The sequence below is a fragment of the Ailuropoda melanoleuca genome, chromosome 3 (assembly GCF_002007445.2).
Source record: "Ailuropoda melanoleuca isolate Jingjing chromosome 3, ASM200744v2, whole genome shotgun sequence".
NCBI lineage: Eukaryota > Metazoa > Chordata > Mammalia > Carnivora > Ursidae > Ailuropoda > Ailuropoda melanoleuca.
Window position 1 is genome coordinate 47,187,211 of NC_048220.1, and position 18,034 is coordinate 47,205,244.

The window sequence follows — 18,034 nt, forward strand, 5'->3', positions numbered from 1 at the left end:
AAATATTAGAATCCTTTATTTGTACAAAGAATTGTGATAAGACCTACCTTGAACAGATTGATAAATTCAGCTCTTTTCAACTGTTAATATTTTGAAAGATAGGTGAGCCAAAAGTACAAATAATTTTGGTACAAAGCAGAATCTGTGTGCTGTGACAGAGGTACAGAGCCCATCGAGAGAGACCATTAAAGGGAGAGAAGGATCTTCTTGTTAAGAAAGTCTTTGTGTAAGAGGAAACACTGAAGAAGGACTTTGATAAACATTTATAATTACAACAAACTTAAGTGCAGAAAGACTCTTCCAGCATTAGTCTGGTGTTTAAAATCTTGGTAATTTTCTGATTGTATTATTTATGTACATAGGAAAATCTGAACTTATATCCTCTTTTGTAATGTAACGTTTATACTTTGAAAATATTTGTCATTTTCCTTTTTTAAAAATATATTCTACACTTTTAGGTATGGCCGAATAGAAATTCTCTCTGGATTTATTAATGGACTTTTTCTAATGGTAATAGCTTTTTTTGTGTTTATGGAGTCAGTGGCTAGATTAATTGATCCTCCGGAATTAGACACACACATGTTAACAGTAAGTTTTTATTTTCCTGTTTGAATTTCTATTCATACCCCCTACAGCCTTTTCCATGCTAAAGTTTAACTATTGTAGTTATTGATCTAGGAAGGTTCTATTTTATTTTTTAATTTAAATTAACATAATTTCTTATCTTGTGTTTATATTTACACTGCTGACTCTTAGAAATTAATCCTTTTCTCTAATATTTTAGTCAGAATATTAGATGACAGTCTAAAACATACAATTTCTTTCTGATTCATTAAATGTTTTTGTGTGAAGATCTGGTTTTTAAATACCTGAGGAAATTTGCAAAATGTTAGAGATAGACTCAGAAAAATACTATCATTTTAAAGGCTTTACTTTGTTGATTGTACTACTGCTGTAGTAGTTTATAATGTTCTCTCTGTACCTCCAGACCTTTGCATGTGCTGTTGCTTGTAGTTGGCATGTCCTTTCCTCACATCTGCTTTTCAGCCTTTGTCAGGACTTTGCTTATATGTCTCTTCCAGTGAGATACTTTCCCTTAATCTCCCTCTCTTCCCTCCTTGAAGTTGGGTAACTTTCCCTTTCTCAGTATTCCTGTTATATCTTGCTTTTTTTTTTTTTTTTTTTTTGAGCAACATTGAGTTGTAACTCCTTTGTCTTTCTTCCACAATTAAAGATGTAAGTGAAGTATCTTCAGGACCTGAATTGTCAGTCATTAACTCTCAAACTCTAGCACCTGGCTTGTAGTAGGAAATCAGCAATTGTTGAATGACTGTAAGCAGTTATGAATCTGGTTGCTGGAAGCATATATTAGTAAAATGCTTTGGATTACAGTTTAGAAATAAATTTTGAACTTTAAATACTTAATATCTTTTGACCTTTAATATTTATTACAGAAATAATTGCAAAAAATATTTGCACAGATGTGTAAAGATGCATGATTCCTTGTGCCATTGCTCATAATGGTAAAAAAAAAAAAAAAAAATGTCCACCAAGGAAAAGACTAGTTAAATAAAGAAAGAAAGCTGTCATTCTTAGGATACTATACAGCCAATAAAAAGAATGAGGCATATCTATATACACTGGCATGAACAATACTTATAAACTGTACTAAGTTAAAAAAAATTCCAAAGCAGCATTATAATATGCTATTATTGGTTGAAAAAGGTGTATATGTATGTGTTTTAGTATGTGCGTAGAAAGTACACCATTCTCTTAGTGACTAATTTTTGGGAGTTAGATTACAGGGGGCTTGCACTTTCTACATTATTTTTCCTGATGAAGTCTATAGAAATAAAGTATCATTAGAGGAGAACTATTTGAGATAATGGGGTCTCTGTATGCAGTATTTGATTTAATTCAAAATTCAGTAACCATTTTCAAGTTCATAAAGTTAACTAAAATTTTAAAATCTGACAGATAAATGGTCTGAGCCTCAGTAAGAAGTGTATAATTTCCATACATGTTTACTAAAGTAAATCTCTCGTCTTACAATCTTTGGAAATTAATTAGAATTATCTGTCCCCATTATTGTTATATATTCTTTTTATAAATCAAGTGGATTTCTCTAAAGGAGAAATTGTAATGAATGTAAATTAAATAACACCCTGAACTACCCAAAATCATTTTATAAGAGAGGATAATCAAGGGTAAGTAACTTTGTTTATCCTTCGGGCTGTTATATGGCATTATTAAATCAAGATAATTCCATTCAGTTTGTTTTTTTAAAAAAAGGTGAAAGATTACTATTACATGTCTGTTTTTCCATTATACTTTTTGTTACTTTGGGAAATTTTACTGTATTTTAAGAAACACAATAAGATTGTATGTATTTGGAATCCACTAGTTATAAATTATAATCATTGCCTTACGAAATGAAATTTATCTGGTAATATAAACGAGATTTCGGCTACAGTGCCTACTTGCTCTAGTAAGCAGTACTTTCAAGCTCTATTCAAATAAAACAAAATTCTAGAATAACTTATTCATAAACCATGAACCAAATACATGTTCTTCACTTGATTAAAGCAAGTCCGAATTCCTCTGCTTGTCAAAACTTTGCTGTTTGAAAGTTGAAATGTTTCTTCTAAAATATTCTAAAGTCTGCTTTTTAAAAATTTTGGATTTCCTTATTGAACTTAGGTTTTACCAAAAATACTTTGAAAACTATAAACAAAAACATATTTAGATATATAGTAACTTTAAATAACAAATATATTTTTTAAATTACAAATTTAAAGGTTTTCTTTTCTCCTTTACTAGCCAGTCTCAGTTGGAGGGCTGATAGTAAACCTTATTGGTATCTGTGCCTTTAGCCATGCCCATAACCATAACCATGGAGCTTCTCAGGGAAGCTGTCATTCATCTGATCACAGTCATTCCCACCATATGCACGGACACAGTGACCATGGGCATGGTCACAGCCACGGATCTGCAGGCAGAGGCATGAATGCTAACATGAGGGGTGAGTCCTTGACAAATACTATTCTACTTTCCAACTGTTATCAATTGACATTGACACTGTCGTATTAAATGTTAGGCTTCTGGTACAGTTTTATTTTTGAAAAACAGTCTGTGGCTAAAAAAATGAAGTCATCTGCTGTAGAAAATGCTTACATTCGTTCGTAAATGTCAGTTTTTAAACAGATTATTATAGAGTCCTTTTCATAGTGACATTTACATAAATATTATTTGGAAGGGAAATACTGTGTCATTATGAACTTTTACTACAAAAGAACCAGGAAATTTTTTATTGTACTGTAAAATATATAGGGGAAGTATTTATCACTTACTGTGTTGAATTATTTATTGTGATTGTTTAATTTGGGTAATGTCAAAACATGGCTCCTGTGCAATTTCTAGGAAAACCACACCATCATAAAACTCACCACTCTGTGCTGTAGTTGCCTGTATCTTTCCCTTTTGACCGCTGTGCCATGAGTTCTTTGAGAGCAGTGACCATGTTTGTTTTGTTTTGTTTTTTTAAGTACTATCCCCTAGCAGAATCAGGAGCATAGTAGGTGCCCAGTAATACTTATGAAATGGATAAAGGAACTAAATTAGATGTGCTTTAATTTTTAATGTTTTCATATTTTACTTCTAGGTGTATTTCTACATGTTTTGGCAGATACACTTGGCAGTATTGGTGTGATCGTATCCACAGTTCTTATAGAGCAGTTTGGATGGTTCATTGCTGATCCCCTCTGTTCTCTCTTTATTGCTATATTAATATTTCTCAGTGTTGTTCCACTGATTAAAGATGCCTGTCAAGTTCTACTTTTGAGACTGCCACCGGAATATGAAAAAGAACTACATGTTGCTTTAGAAAAGGTACTGTGTGTAATTTCTTCACTATATTTTTTCCTTTTAAAATAGCATTTAAAAATGATTAATTAATTAATTAAACAGCATTTGAAATTGAATAAGTTGACCCGACTACAAATGTGCAAAATATGAATTAAAAAATACGGTTTCATTTAAAGGACATAAAAAGGGGCACCTAGGTGGCTCAGTTGGTTAAGCAACTGACTTTTGATTTCAGCTCAAGTCATGGTCTTAGGGTCATGAGATAGAGCCTGGTGTCAGGCTCCGCATGGAGCCTGCTTCAGTCCTTCTCCCTCTGCGCCCCCCCCCAACTTGTTTGTGCACACACACTCTCACTCTCTCTTTCAAAAATAAATAAATAAATAACATATAAAAGAGGGAGTAAATAAATGGAGAAATTTTTCATGGATGGGAAACTGTATTGTGAAGTTGTTGTATTTCTTTCATTTAAATCTCAGTACAGTTGCCTCTCCTGGGCAGTACACGATAAAACTCTTGTAGTAGCTTTTGAACATAAATGGGCGAAAAATTTTGAATACAAGAATAGAAATAGAACTCAACGGAAAAAGAAAAAGGCAGACAAGGGGAAAATATTTGCAGCACGTATAAACAGGCAGAGACTTACTATCCATAATTTTTTAAATCAAGAAAAAGTCTTGTAGGGGCGCCTGGGTGGCACAGCGGTTAAGCATCTGCCTTCAGCTCAGGGCGTGATCCCGGCGTTGTGGGATCGAGCCCCACATCAGGCTCCTCCGCTATGAGCCTGCTTCTTCCTCTCCCACTCCCCCTGCTTGTGTTCCCTCTCTCACTGGCTGTCTCTATCTCTGTCGAATAAATAAATAAAATCTTTAAAAAAAAAAAAAAAGTAGTCTGTACACGTAGCGTGGGGCTCAAACCCACAACTCTGAGATCAAGAGTCACAGGTTCTACTGACTGAGCCAGGCAGGCACCCCTCATTTTTTTTTTAAGTAATCTCTACACTCAACATGGGCCTCAAACTCACAACCCCAAGATCAAGAGTCACGTGGGTTTTGTTTTGGTTTTGGTTTTTTTTTTAAGATCTTTTTTTAATTTATTTGAAGAGAGTACAAGCAGGGGGAGCAGCAGGCAGAGGGAGAAGCAGGCTCCCACTGAGCAAGGAGCCCCACACGGGTCTCAATCCCAGGACCCCGGGATCATGACCTGAGCCAAAGGCAGATGCTACCGACTGAGTCACACAGGTGCCCCAGGAGTCACATGTTCAGGTGCCCTTGCCATATCGTATTAAATTAGGATCTACTGATGAAAAGTTGTTATCTTGAATATTTAAAGAATAATATCTTGGGGCGCCTGGGTGGCACAGCGGTTAAGCGCCTGCCTTTGGCTCAGGGCGTGATCCCGGCGTTATGGGATCGAGCCACATCAGGCTCCTCCGCTATGAGCCTGCTTCTTCCTCTCCCACTCCCCCTGCTTGTGTTCCCTCTCTCACTGGCTGTCTCTATCTCTGTCGAANCGAATAAATAAATAAAATCTTTAAAAAAAAAAAAAAAAAAAAATAAAGAATAATATCTTAACTCACTGTTTTCATAAATAAAATTAGTAAAGTTTTCTCACCTTCTTGTTAGTGAATACTACATCCAACTAAAAGGAAAAAAGTTTTATTTAAAAAATAATTTATGCCCATTATGGAAAACTTCAAAATATATATATTTTTTTATTTAAGTAATCTCTGCCACTAGTGTGGAGCTTGAACTCACATGTTCTATCAGCTGAGCCAACCAGGCGCCCCTGGAAAGAAACACTTTTAAAACGTGCTTTTCTATATTAAGATATTTTGAAAATATGGATACCTGAGTGGCTCAGTTAGTTAAGCGTCTGCCTTCTGCTCAGGTCGTGATCCCAGGGCCCTGGGATCCAGCCCTGTCTCGGGGCTGCTCAGAGGAGAGTCTGCTTCTGTCTCTCAAATAAATAATAAATAAAATCTTTTTAAAAATTTTTTAAAGATAGTTGGAAAATAAAAATGATGAAAACTGTATTGTACTACTTTGTAAATTTTCCCCATTTAGTTATGTCATATTGATAGATACTCCCATACTGATTGTAGTGTTACGTTGTATGCGATGTCTGTTACTTATTTAATCAGTTCATTGTTAAACATAGAAGATATCTTTTGAATGTGTTTATATAACCATTAAATATGTGAATGTGTAAGGAAACCAAGTAGTCCATTGAAAGTATCTAATGTTTAGAAAAGGCAAAGTACCTTTTAAAGAGGTGAAAATGGGTATGAAGCTATTGAGTGTGAAGACATCTGTAACCCCTATTCATTTCCTATTCAAAGCTGTCTTCCCTGGGGCGCCTGAGTGGCTTAGTCGTTAAGCCTCTGCCTTTGGCTCAGGGCGTGATCCCGGAGTTCTGCCATCGAGCCCCACATCGGCCTCTTCCCCTGGGAGCCTGCTTCTTTCTTTCCCACTCCCCCGTTGTGCTCCCTCTTTCGCTGGCTGTCTCCCTCTGTTAAATAAATAAAAAAATCTTTAAAAAAAAAAAAAAAAGCTGTCTTCCCTGACATCACTCCCAGTTCAAAATATTTTAGGCACCTTTACTTCAAACAAGTCCCTTTCTTTTCTCACTTCTTTTCCTTCTGTATTATCTTTTTTAAAATCAGCTTAATAATGGTTTCTGGACCAAAAAGATTGCTTTGTGTTAAGTGAATTAGCCTTTTAAGTCCATTTATATCACCTCTCCGTTTATTTGACAGATACAGAAAATTGAAGGATTAATATCATACCGAGACCCTCATTTTTGGCGTCATTCAGCTAGTGTTGTGGCAGGAACGATTCATATACAGGTGACATCCGATGTGCTGGAACAAAGAATAGTACAGCAGGTGATAATCTTTTGTTTTTAAAGTAATTTCATTTGAGTTAATTCATGCATAAACTGGGACGCATTATAAGTTGAGTAATCCTGTAACTGTTCAAAAACATCAATCTTTTAGCTGTCCAAGGATAATATAACTTATTTTTTATATCTAGATTTGTTTTCTACCCCAAAATGGTTAAAATAAAATTAAGTTTTAGTATTTAGATGACAAGCTTAAGTGAATGTAAAAAAATTTACTTATGATCCACCTTGGCTCCCCATCGATTGTCCAGAAATAAATTATTATAAATACAGATCTAGATTAATAATAATCACAGTCAAGTTGGCAGCATATAATGCTGTGATTGGAGGTTAGGATCAAAGCAGTTCCTATATTCCTATTCTAAACCTACCATGTTGGAAACAAAAGCTGTTTCTCTTTTCGACTTTGAATGTCAGGTCAGTAGTTTACTGGCCATCTAAAGGATTATAGCTAACATTTGACCAAGTGAATAATAAACATTACTTTGAGGATTATCTTTGGCTATCTGTGGCTGTGAAAAAAAATGTAATATCAGTTATTTAAGATATGCATTATATTAATATAAATGCTTTAAAATGTATGGGTTTTGATAACAGGTTACAGGAATACTTAAAGATGCTGGAGTAAACAATTTGACAATTCAAGTGGAAAAAGAGGCATACTTTCAACATATGTCCGGCCTAAGTACTGGATTTCATGATGTTCTAGCTCTGACAAAACAAATGGAGTCCATGAAATACTACAAAGATGGTACTTACATCATGTGAGATAACTCGAGAAATACCTCTGGGGTATGAACAATGAAGATTAAATTACTCGGTATTTATAATATTGCCAGAAGGAAGAAAAGTGCACATAATTGTACAGAAGCATATTGCTGTATTTGAAAAAAATTCTGGAGTTCCCTACTATTGGATCAAGGAATCTTTCTTAAAGGAAATTTAAATACAGAATGAAGCATTAATTGTACAAGTAAAATAGTTACTTGAATTATGTGTATAACAGGAATCTTAAAATTTGAGTGAACATGATGTATCACATTATCTTCAAAAATGAACATATAATGATGGATTCTAGTGAAGACCAAAATTACTTCTGTATGTTTACTTTCTGTCAGAAAGCATCTCCATTGTAAATAATGTATTTACATGTTTATTACAAAGACCCAAATGAAAAATTTTTAGTCAATTTTTTGCATAGCCCTAGGATAAAATAGGAATAAAAGTTCTATATTTATGGATTTTCTGTATATAAAACTGGTTTCTAATTATAACTTAAATCCAGTAAGTAAAAGCTGTATTGCCACTTTAAATGTAAACTAAATTATTTGGGAGAAACCAACCACTGAAATGAGACAAGCAGTGAGAATAGGGAAGTATAACATTATTGATGTATTACAAAAACCAACCACTCTGTAAAATAAATTTTTTTACTTTTGGTAATATTTGCAAATGAATAATTACTTTATTAGGGTAAAGAACTTATACTAAGTTGTGTGCATTACTCGATCACTTGTCTTCTTCCTCTGAAGTAGAATATTCCATTTCTTGTTATGCATCTGCCATTCCAAGTTGCTTGTCAAGCTGGTATCCAAGCAATGAAAGGGTTCTCATCTTTTCGTTTAGCTCCATATTTTGTGGAACCAGTTGAGAGAATCATAAATAATGTCAATTCACATTTGAATTTTCTGCCTTTTTATACATAGTTTTTTTTTTAATTTCTGGAACATGTAGATCTATAAGAAGTATCAAAGAATAGGTAGTTATTTTAAAGTTTAGTAAGTAAATCTTGTCCGTAAGTACTTAGACACCATGAAATCAAAATACCTACCCTGTAACTATTTTCTATAGCAATATCAAATTTATATTTTTTCATTTCCAATTTAAACTGAATCTATAGTCTGAAAAAAACTGTATGATAAGTAGATCTATAATAATATATGCAGTTTTATGAACACCAAAGAATGTTGTTCAAAAGAAACTTTTGAATACCTATTTATAAGCATTTGAATATTTTCATTCTTAGAATAGGAATTTTGATAAGTAGGATGAATTAATTTTAGTATGGGTACTATTTTTTTAACTATACCATAACAGCAAACATGTATTGTAAATCATATTTTTATCTTAACAATTTTAATATGTGAGAGGTTTTAGAAATTTGTTAGAAGTTATTTTGATATTCTTTGTCTTATCTTTACACATTTTCTGGTCCAGAATCTTCAATACATAATTAAAATTTTTGAGTGGTGGGAAAATAATTGCATATTGATGTTTTAATGCAATTTTGGTATGTTAAAAAAATTTTTAAGGAGATAGGTATAATAAATATTGCACCGTTACTAAAATTGCCATTTCCTAGGAGGCATATAACAGCAGAAAAATTAAATTACTGTGATGAGAGATAAGGTGAGACATAGGGCAGGGGCTGAAGGGGATCCAGATGGGAAGTAGGGAAACCAGTATTAAGAGCACCAGGGTACGGGTACTAACTCATACAAACATTTTTTTAGGCAAATCATCTTCTCTGGTATCTTTTTTTTTTCTCTTGTACATGAAACCAGAATAAAATTGCTCAAGTTCATAGGGTTATGAGAAGCAAAAGGAATAATGTATGTGAAATTAATTGAAAAAAATTTTTCGTAATGAATTGAAAGTTGAAAAGGGCTCAATAAAGTTGAGGAATTGTTATTATTCTAAACCTGCCTTCAAAGGTAGCTTTCATTAATTTGTTTTTTTTTTCCTATTACAATCAGCATCCCAAGAGATAAACTGTATTTTAATTGTATAAATAAGTTCAAAATAATACCCAAGCAGGCCTGTATAACAGTTCATTTGCCCCAAGAAGGGCGGTAGTGGTTGTTTACCACACCTATTAATTTCTCTCCTCTTCCTTTTCTCTGCAGCCGTTGTTTTTCCTGTATTACCAATTTGGGAGCTTGTGATTTCCATTTAGAATTAACTTTAGGGGCACCTGGGTGATTCAGTCATTTAAGCGGCTGCCTTTGGCTCAGGTCATGATCTCAGGGTCCTAGAATTGAGCCCTGCTTTGGGCTCTCCGCTCAGCAGCAAGTCTGCTTCTCCTTCTCCCTCTGTGATCTCTCTCACTTTCACTCTCTCTCAAATAAATAAAATCTTAAAAAAAAGAATTAACTTTGCATCTGTTATAATGTAGATTTATTATTGCTTTACATAATAATTGATCAGACTTTAAACTTTCTAATTTTAATAGAATAATGAAGTTAGTTATAATTAGATATCTCTACCTAAGGGTTCTGGTTTTATTTTAAATTTAGATTATGATTCTCCCCTGAAATATATAGTATATTAATGCAGAGATATTTGTTTTTGCTAGTTAATGGTCATATGGTTCAGAATTTAAGAATAAATGGCAAAGGGGCGCCTGGGTGGCTCAGTCGTTAGGCGTCTGCCTTTGGTTCAGGGCGTGATCCCGGCGATCTGGGATCGAGCCCCACATCAGGCTCCTCCGCTGGGAAGCCTGCTTCTTCCTCTCCCCCTCCCCCTGCTTGTGTTCCCTCTCTCGCTGGCTGTCTCTGTCTCTGTCAAATAAATAAATAAAATATTAAAAAAAAAAAAAGAATAAATGGCAAGAAGCCTCACACCCCTGTCACTCAGATACACAGCTCTCCTCTCTAGAAATTACCACACTTGTCAGTTTATCCTTACAGATATCTTATGAATATACATGTTTTTTTTTCACTTAGAAATTATTCCAAACATTAAAAAGTAGCCCATTTTTTTCCTTAGCTACATAGTATCCCTATTCATGCAGTTCTTAAGTTGGTTCCAATGTCTTTCTATTACAGACTGCTGATACAAACAGCTTTGCACAAATACTATTTTGCATATGTGCAAATAAATATGTAGAATATATTTCAGTATGCAGGATTTCAGAGTCAAGGGGTTTAGGACATTTATAAATTTGAAAAATAAATTGTACTCCATAGAGATTGTAACAGTTTACCTCTCCTCAGCAATGTTAAATGTCTTAAAATATTTTAAGACAGAGTGCTTCACTGACTCATTCAGTAGGGCAGGTAACTCTTGATATGGTGGTGAATTCGAGACCCATGTTGGCCATAGAGATTACTTAGATAGAAAAATAGATAAAGCTCACATAATAAAAATTGGGTTTTTTTGAAGATTTGTTTTATGTATTCGACTGAGAGCACAAGCAGAGAGAGTGGCAGGCAGAGGAAGAGGGAGAAGCAGTCCCCCCCCGCCCCATTGAGTAGAGAGCCCAACGTGTGGCTTGATTCCAGGACCCTGGGATCATGACCTGAGCCAAAGGCAGAGCCACCCATGCACCCCTCACATAATAAAAATTCTTTCAGAATTTTTTTTTTATTTTTAAGACAAATTCTTAAAATTTAAGAATTTCAAGGCAAACATTTCTTTATAGCCTTAATTCATATGCAAGTTAAATATGCAGAGATTATACATAGATGCTAAGCTGCGTTTAGATATAAAACCACTAATGTTCATTATATTTTTAGAGTGATTTTCAGAAGGATAATTTTCTAGTAAATAGTGTGTAATACAATTAAAATGGTAAAATTAGATTTTTTAATCAAAAATTTTTCTATGCTTTGTTCCTTCTGCCCACAGTTCAGTTTCTGAGACAGATGATCAATACTTTCTGCATATACAAATACGGTATTCTGTTACATTTCTTTTCTTCTCTGCTATTTTTGTTGAGGTACATTTAGGTACACAATGAAATGCATTTTAAGCGCTCAGTTCAGTGAAGTGAGGATATGGAGCAACTGGAACTCAGTGCAAGTGGGAGAATGAAATGATACAACCACTTTGGAGAACTGTTTGCGTTTCTTTGAAAGTTTTAAACATACATCTACCCTGTGACCCAGCAATTCTCCTCCTAGGTATTTACCCAGGTTTACCCAAGAAATGGAAAGGTGTGTCCACAGGAAGACTTGTACAAGAATGTACATAATCATGATAACCAAAAACCAAAAACAACCCAAATATCCATTAAAAGAAGATGGATAAATGAATTGTAGTGCATTTATAATGGAACACTACTCAGTTTAAAAAAATTACTGTTTCAAAAATACAGGTAAATCTCAAAAACGTTATGTCAAGTGAAAGCAGCCCAACTCAAAAGAGTTCATACGTTACAATTACATGTACATGAAATCCAAGAACAAAGACCATACTGATAAAACACAGAAAATGGTTTGTATTTTCTATTGCTGTCGTAACAAATTACCACAAACTTAGGTGCTTAACACTAATTGTCTCACAGTCTGTGTGTCAGCAGTCTAATATGGGTCTCACTGGGCTAAAATCAAGGTGCTGCAGGACTGTGTTTATTACTTTTTTTTTTTTTTAGATTTTATTTATTTACTTGACAGACAGCCAGCTAGAGAGGGAACACAAGCAGGGGGAGTGAGAGAGGAAGAAGCAGGCTCCCAGCAGAGGAGCCCGATATGGGGCTCGATCCTAGAACTCCAGGATCACGCCCTGAGCTGAAGGCAGATGCTTATCGACTGCGCTACCCAGGTGCCCCAGGACTGTGTTTATTCTTGGAAGCTCTAGGGGAGAATCGATTTCCTTGCTCATTCAGGTGGTTGGCCCAATTCAGTGTTTGTGGTTGTAGGACTGAAGTCCCTGTTTCTTTGTTCATGTTCCCAGCTTCTAGAGGCCACCTATATTCCTTGGCTTCCTCCATCTTCACAGCCAGCAACAGTAGGTCATGTGCTCCTCACTCCTCAGATCTCTCCTGTTTCTTTCCCCACTGTTGCATCTTCTCCTGACCTACTTTTCTGCCCTCCTCTTCTACTTTGAAGGACGCATGAAGTTACACCAGGCCCATCCAGGTAATCCAAAATAATCTCCTATCTCAAGGTCTTCAAAGTCCCTTTGCCATGTAACATATTCAAAGGTATGTTCATATTCTCAGGTTGTAGGCATTCTGGCAAGGACATCTTGAGGGGGAGTAGCTCATTATTCTGCCTACTAATGGGGGGACAGTTCCCCAAGGGGCATCTGTTTGAAGTGGTGGGAATGTTCTTTATCTACATCCAGCATAGGTGTGTATAATTGTCAAAATCTTGTAACATATGATTTACTTCTATATTATTGCATTTTCTTTTTTAAGTGTTCTTATCATTTGTTAGTGATTATTTAGAAGCTACTATATGCTAGGCACCATATAAGCAGATTACATGATCATCTCATGCATTTTTTTCTCCTAGTTCTCTGGCATTATGATGTACTAAGCTTGCATTAACTGCTGTAGTTCAATAATGCAGTATGATGGAGCAGATTTTTTCAGGTACATATTGTTCCACTTTATTGCTATTTTCCATTTGAATTTAAAGACCAAGGAGGCTTTTCCCTGCAACAAAGTATAGTACATAGATCTGTCAATCTTAATATTCACATATTTAGGGAAAACCTAATAAAGAAAATAATAAAATACAATGGTTTATGGTTTTTTAAGCATTCAATAAGTTCATTCGTACTCAACAAAAATTTACTGAAATCCTTTATACCAAGACACTCCTATAGGGCTAAAGTTATCAATGAAACAAAGTCCTGCCCTAATGGAGGAGACAGACTAATATGTGAAAAAGTTTGTGATAAATACTGAAGAAAAGCAAATTATTAACCCCTTACCATGTATCAGATGGGCAACGTCCTAAGCAATAAATATATAATTATCCCATTTTATTAATGAGGAAACTAAGGCAGAAAAAGGTTAATTAGGGGGACCTAGTGGTTCAGTCAGTTAAGCCTTCGACTCGGGTCATGATCCTGGAATCCTGGGATCGAGTCCCTGCTCAGTGGGCAGCCTGCTTCTCCCTCTATCCTTCCCTGCCCCACCTCCATTTGTGTCCTTTCTCACTTCCTCACTCAAGTAAATAAATAAAAATCTTTAAAAAAAATTAATTTGCCCCAAATCTTACACCTGCTAAGTGGTAAAGTTAACTTTCCAAACCAGGCACTCTGTTTTCAGGACTGACGCTCAACTGAAGCAGAATACAAGGAGAGAGAGTAACAGGATGCTAGAGATTGGCCAGAGAGGATCTCTATGGAAGAAGACTTAAGAACGTGTTTTAAGTAAGGAGGTAAACAGTATCTAGTGTCCTAGACCGTATTCTACCAGCATCCACTCTTACAGACAGAACATCGAATGGAAAGGCGTCTGAGGCAGGAGGTGCTTAACATGCTAGAAGAATAGCAAGAAAACCAGTGTGAGGGCAAAATCAGGCGGTGGTGTGAGGACATGGAAAACTTGGGGAGGGCTTTGAGGAAGGGACTGGAGCTGATAGGTTTCAAAAGCATCAAGGTAGTGGAGTGACAGTACAATCTAGGTGAGAGTTGGAAGGCTTTTGCCAAAGTCCAAGTGAGTGAGAGAGGATGGTGACTTGGATGATGTAATATGTTCATTGCTTCTTATTTGTAAGTTTGCTGTTTAAGGGGAAAAAAATCAGACACAAACCCTTTCTTCAATACGCTTATTACAGTGGAGAAGATAGAATGAAAAAAACTATCATTCAAGATTTGGAAAGATGTGGTGCCCTGAGGGAGTGGCAAGTTTCAGATTACAGAGGTTTCTTCTAGCTGAAGGGAAAAGGGTGTAGTAGCTTCGCGGAGGAGGTAGCATTGGACAGACTGATAGGACTGGTGGAAATAAGATGCCAAGGGCCTTAATTCCACCAGAGTGAACTGGGTAAACCCATTAGTAGTTTAGTTTTACATAATCGTGGCTTTTGAATATGGAATTAATTAAGAGCAGGGCGCTCGGGGTACTTGAATACCAGGTTACCATAGACCTATTATAGATCGTCGTCTGGGGGTTAATTGTCCAGCCCCGTGAAAAACATTAGCTAAATTGCCCTGGCATACTTTTCAAGTGGGGTGTTCCATTTTGAAGTTGCTTAGATTTTCCATAGGAGCAAGACAGGAATGCCTAATCTGGAAGACTGCAGGTTGATACGGGGGCTAGACACTGGCCGAGGAATCAGGCTTTCCGCCATAGCTGTGATCTAAGGGCCCGGCACTTGTTCTCTGACATAAAATGACCGTGTTTGGATGCAGTGAATAGAAGATGATCCCTTTCAGTCCTGTGAAATCAAGGCAGTAGTCCTAAATTAATGTATGGAAACTGTTCTGTTAAAGGCACCTACCTATTTAGACGAGAGGCCTTAATGGCCTAGTATGTAAAGCAGGGTGGATGACACAAGGTCTGATACGGCCTCTGTCTTTACAGGAAAGCAATAGTCACTGAGCATATAAAAATACATAAAAGAGAATGAGGAGATACATACCGGAAGAAATGAATGAAATAATACTGTGGGTTCAGAAGAGGAAGAACACTCTCCCAGGAACGTTAGGGAAACCTTTACAGAGGAGAGGGCGTACATTGTTAATAATCAGGAAAAATCAGTGGAGTTAGCTATGATTTTGAGCTTGACTTGTCCTCATCCCGACCACGTGACAAATTGGCTTACACTGAGCTTTAGCTTGCCCAGGAGCGTCACAGAGTTTTTGGAGCACCCGTGACCTTTCACCTCCTCCCACTTCTGACTCCACCAAACAGCTGATTGTCAGGTACAGCTGGGCACCATCCCAAGACAAACTGTACTGTAAAGCTTCTGCTCTGTTCCCCGCGTTACTCAGGCTGCGCAGCCTTCTAGACTACTCACTCCGCAAAGACTGACTGCTGTATACAGTATGTCCGATACACAGGGAGTAGTAGACTGCCGAAGAGAATCCTTACTTCACTTTCCAGGACGAGCAAGAGCCCTCTCACTCTCCATCGCCCCTCTTTTGCCCTTTCTCTTCTTCATTCCCTTTTATCTGCTTTGGTGTTCTTGCCATCACTTAGCACACAGGCCGTGTGTTATTACAGTCCTTGTTACCACGATCCTTGTGACTACAAAGATTAAAGTTAGGCTTTCGGGCATCCGGCCGGCTCAGAGAAGCGAGTGACTCTCATCTCAGGGTCACAAGTTCGAGCCCCACAGTGGGTGTAGAGATTACTAAAAAAATAATAATAATAAACCAAAAATAAAAACTAGGGGTGCCTGGGTGGCTCAGTCAGTTAAGCGTCTGCTTTCGGCTCAGGTCATGATCTCAGGGTCCTGGGAACGAGCCCCGCATCTGGCTCCCTGCTCAGCAGAGAGCCTGCTTCTTCCTCTCCCACTCCCCCTGCTTGTGCTCTCTCTCTGTTAAATAAATAAATTTTTTTAATTAAAAATAAAAACTAATAAAATAAATTAGGGTTTGTAACTGAAGATTTCTCAATGAGTGGGATAATTGTGAAATATTTCACCTCAGGACATAGCTTATTCCCAGAGCAGCAGCTGAAACAAAACAAAAACCACCACCACTACAACAACAACCACCTTACCTTGAGGCATCTGGGTGGCCCAGGAGGTTAAGCATCTGCTTTTGGCTCAGGTCCTGATTCCAGGGTCCTGGGATCAAGACCCACAATGGGCTCCCAGCTCAGCAGTGAGTCTATTTCTCCCTCTTTTACTCTGCCCCTCTGTTGTTCTCTCACTCTCTCAAATAAGTAAAACCTTAAAAAAACAAAAAAAACAAAAACAAAGTTCCCTTGCTGGACCAGTACGGTTGATCTCTACAAAAAGAGCCTCAGTGCTGAGAAGTGTTTTACAAGAGAACCAGTTCAAGAAAAATTTAAATACGTTATAGCTGCATTCTAAATACAACAAAAACAATTTATCACTACCTTCTCATGTACCAATTCTTTAATACTCTTACCTCTGTAAACAAATTCACATGTTCCCCACACCCAACCACATACACACAGTAGGGTGGGAGCAGAAGCAGAGATATCTTGAAGCTTCTTGCTCACAATACAGCATTCTGTTATTTTTTCTTCTGTAAAGATTGAAAGATTCTTAAAGTTCAAAGAGAGAAAAGCACAAGATATAGATAGGCATCCTCCTTTGCTTGAGACCTGAAATCAGCCATGCCTGAAGCTAGGTACTCCCTGGACTTTCCACTTTAGAGAGCCAATAGTTTTCCTTTGTTATATAAGCCAGTTGCAGTTGGGTTCTTATCACCTACAACAAAAAGTCCTTGTAATAGAATTTTGATGCAAATGAACTCTTGGTCTTTTAAACCAAAGTCCCCCTTCCCTCCCCCCCACCCCCTGCCCATGACTGAAGAAAAAGGGAAGAAAAGAGGCTAAAGAGAGAAAGAAATCTTATCTAATACAAGCATATTGTAATACTTTATCTTCATATCTGCAAGAACATGTATTTTAACAGCAGATATCCCTAGAATCTAGCTGAGTGTATAAAACATAGTTAAAGCTAAAAAAATATATTTTTTTTTTTGGTTGAACAAACTCGATTTATTCATATTTTGAAAAAAAAAAGATTTAAAGATTCTTTTAAAATCCTTGTCCTCTTGGGGTGCCTGGGTGGCTCAATCAGTTAAGTGTCTGATTCTTGGTTTCACGTCAGGTCATGCTCAGCAGACAGTATGCTTCCTTCTCTTCCCCTGCTTGTGCTTGCTCTCTCGCTCTCTCTCTCTCAAATAATTTTTTTTTTTTTAAATAATAAAACTTTTTAAAAGTCTTTTTAGGGGCACCTGGATGGCTCAGTCAGTTAAGCATCTGACTTCGGCTCAGGTCATGATCTCAGGGTCCTGGGATGGAGCCCGGCATGGGGCTCCCTGCTCAGCGGGAAGCCTGCTTCTCCCTCTCCCTCTGCCCCTCCTCCCACTCGTGCTTTCTCTCTCTTTCTGTCTTTCAAATAAATAAACAGGATCTTTAAAAAAAAATCTTTGTACTCTTATATATGCACAGAATATTTTTAAAGGATACGCAAGAAACTTTTAATACATTCTCCTCTGTGGAGTAGTACTTACTCTACTGTATAACCTGTTGTTACATGTAGCATCTAAAACCTTAAAAAAAAAAAAAAAACCTTAAAAAAAAAAAAGGCAAAACTGCTATGAACAATTCAAGGGACAGTGGTGAAGTGTTAACATATACACCAGCTCTAGGGCATCTGGCTACCTCAGTCAGTGAAGCGTGGACTCTCCATCTCAGGGTGGTGAGTTCAAACCCCATGTTAGGCGCGGAGCCTACTTTAAAAAAAAAAAAAAAAAGATGAGTATACCCTAGCTCTACCACTGGAACAATGTCCCACTGAGGTGTCTTTTTCACTCCTATTTCCAGCTCTATCTTAGTGTGAAGATCCCTCATTTTCAGTCAACACAACCACTCCTTGTCTTTAATTTA

The 18,034-nt window shown here is 36.6% G+C and overlaps 1 protein-coding gene across 1 annotated transcript in view; it reads left to right on the top strand.

The window, feature by feature from the left end:
- The window catches only part of SLC30A5 (solute carrier family 30 member 5), a 36,527-nt gene extending 28,319 nt beyond the window's left edge, over nucleotides 1-8,208 (top strand). The window contains exons 14-18 of the mRNA XM_034655639.1: nucleotides 459-588; nucleotides 2,821-3,022; nucleotides 3,662-3,888; nucleotides 6,620-6,748; nucleotides 7,363-8,208. Coding sequence (XP_034511530.1) covers nucleotides 459-588; nucleotides 2,821-3,022; nucleotides 3,662-3,888; nucleotides 6,620-6,748; nucleotides 7,363-7,533 — 859 coding nt within the window. The 3' untranslated portion in view covers nucleotides 7,534-8,208. The remainder of the gene's footprint in view (nucleotides 1-458; nucleotides 589-2,820; nucleotides 3,023-3,661; nucleotides 3,889-6,619; nucleotides 6,749-7,362) is intronic.
- The last annotated feature ends 9,826 nt before the right edge of the window (nucleotides 8,209-18,034 follow it).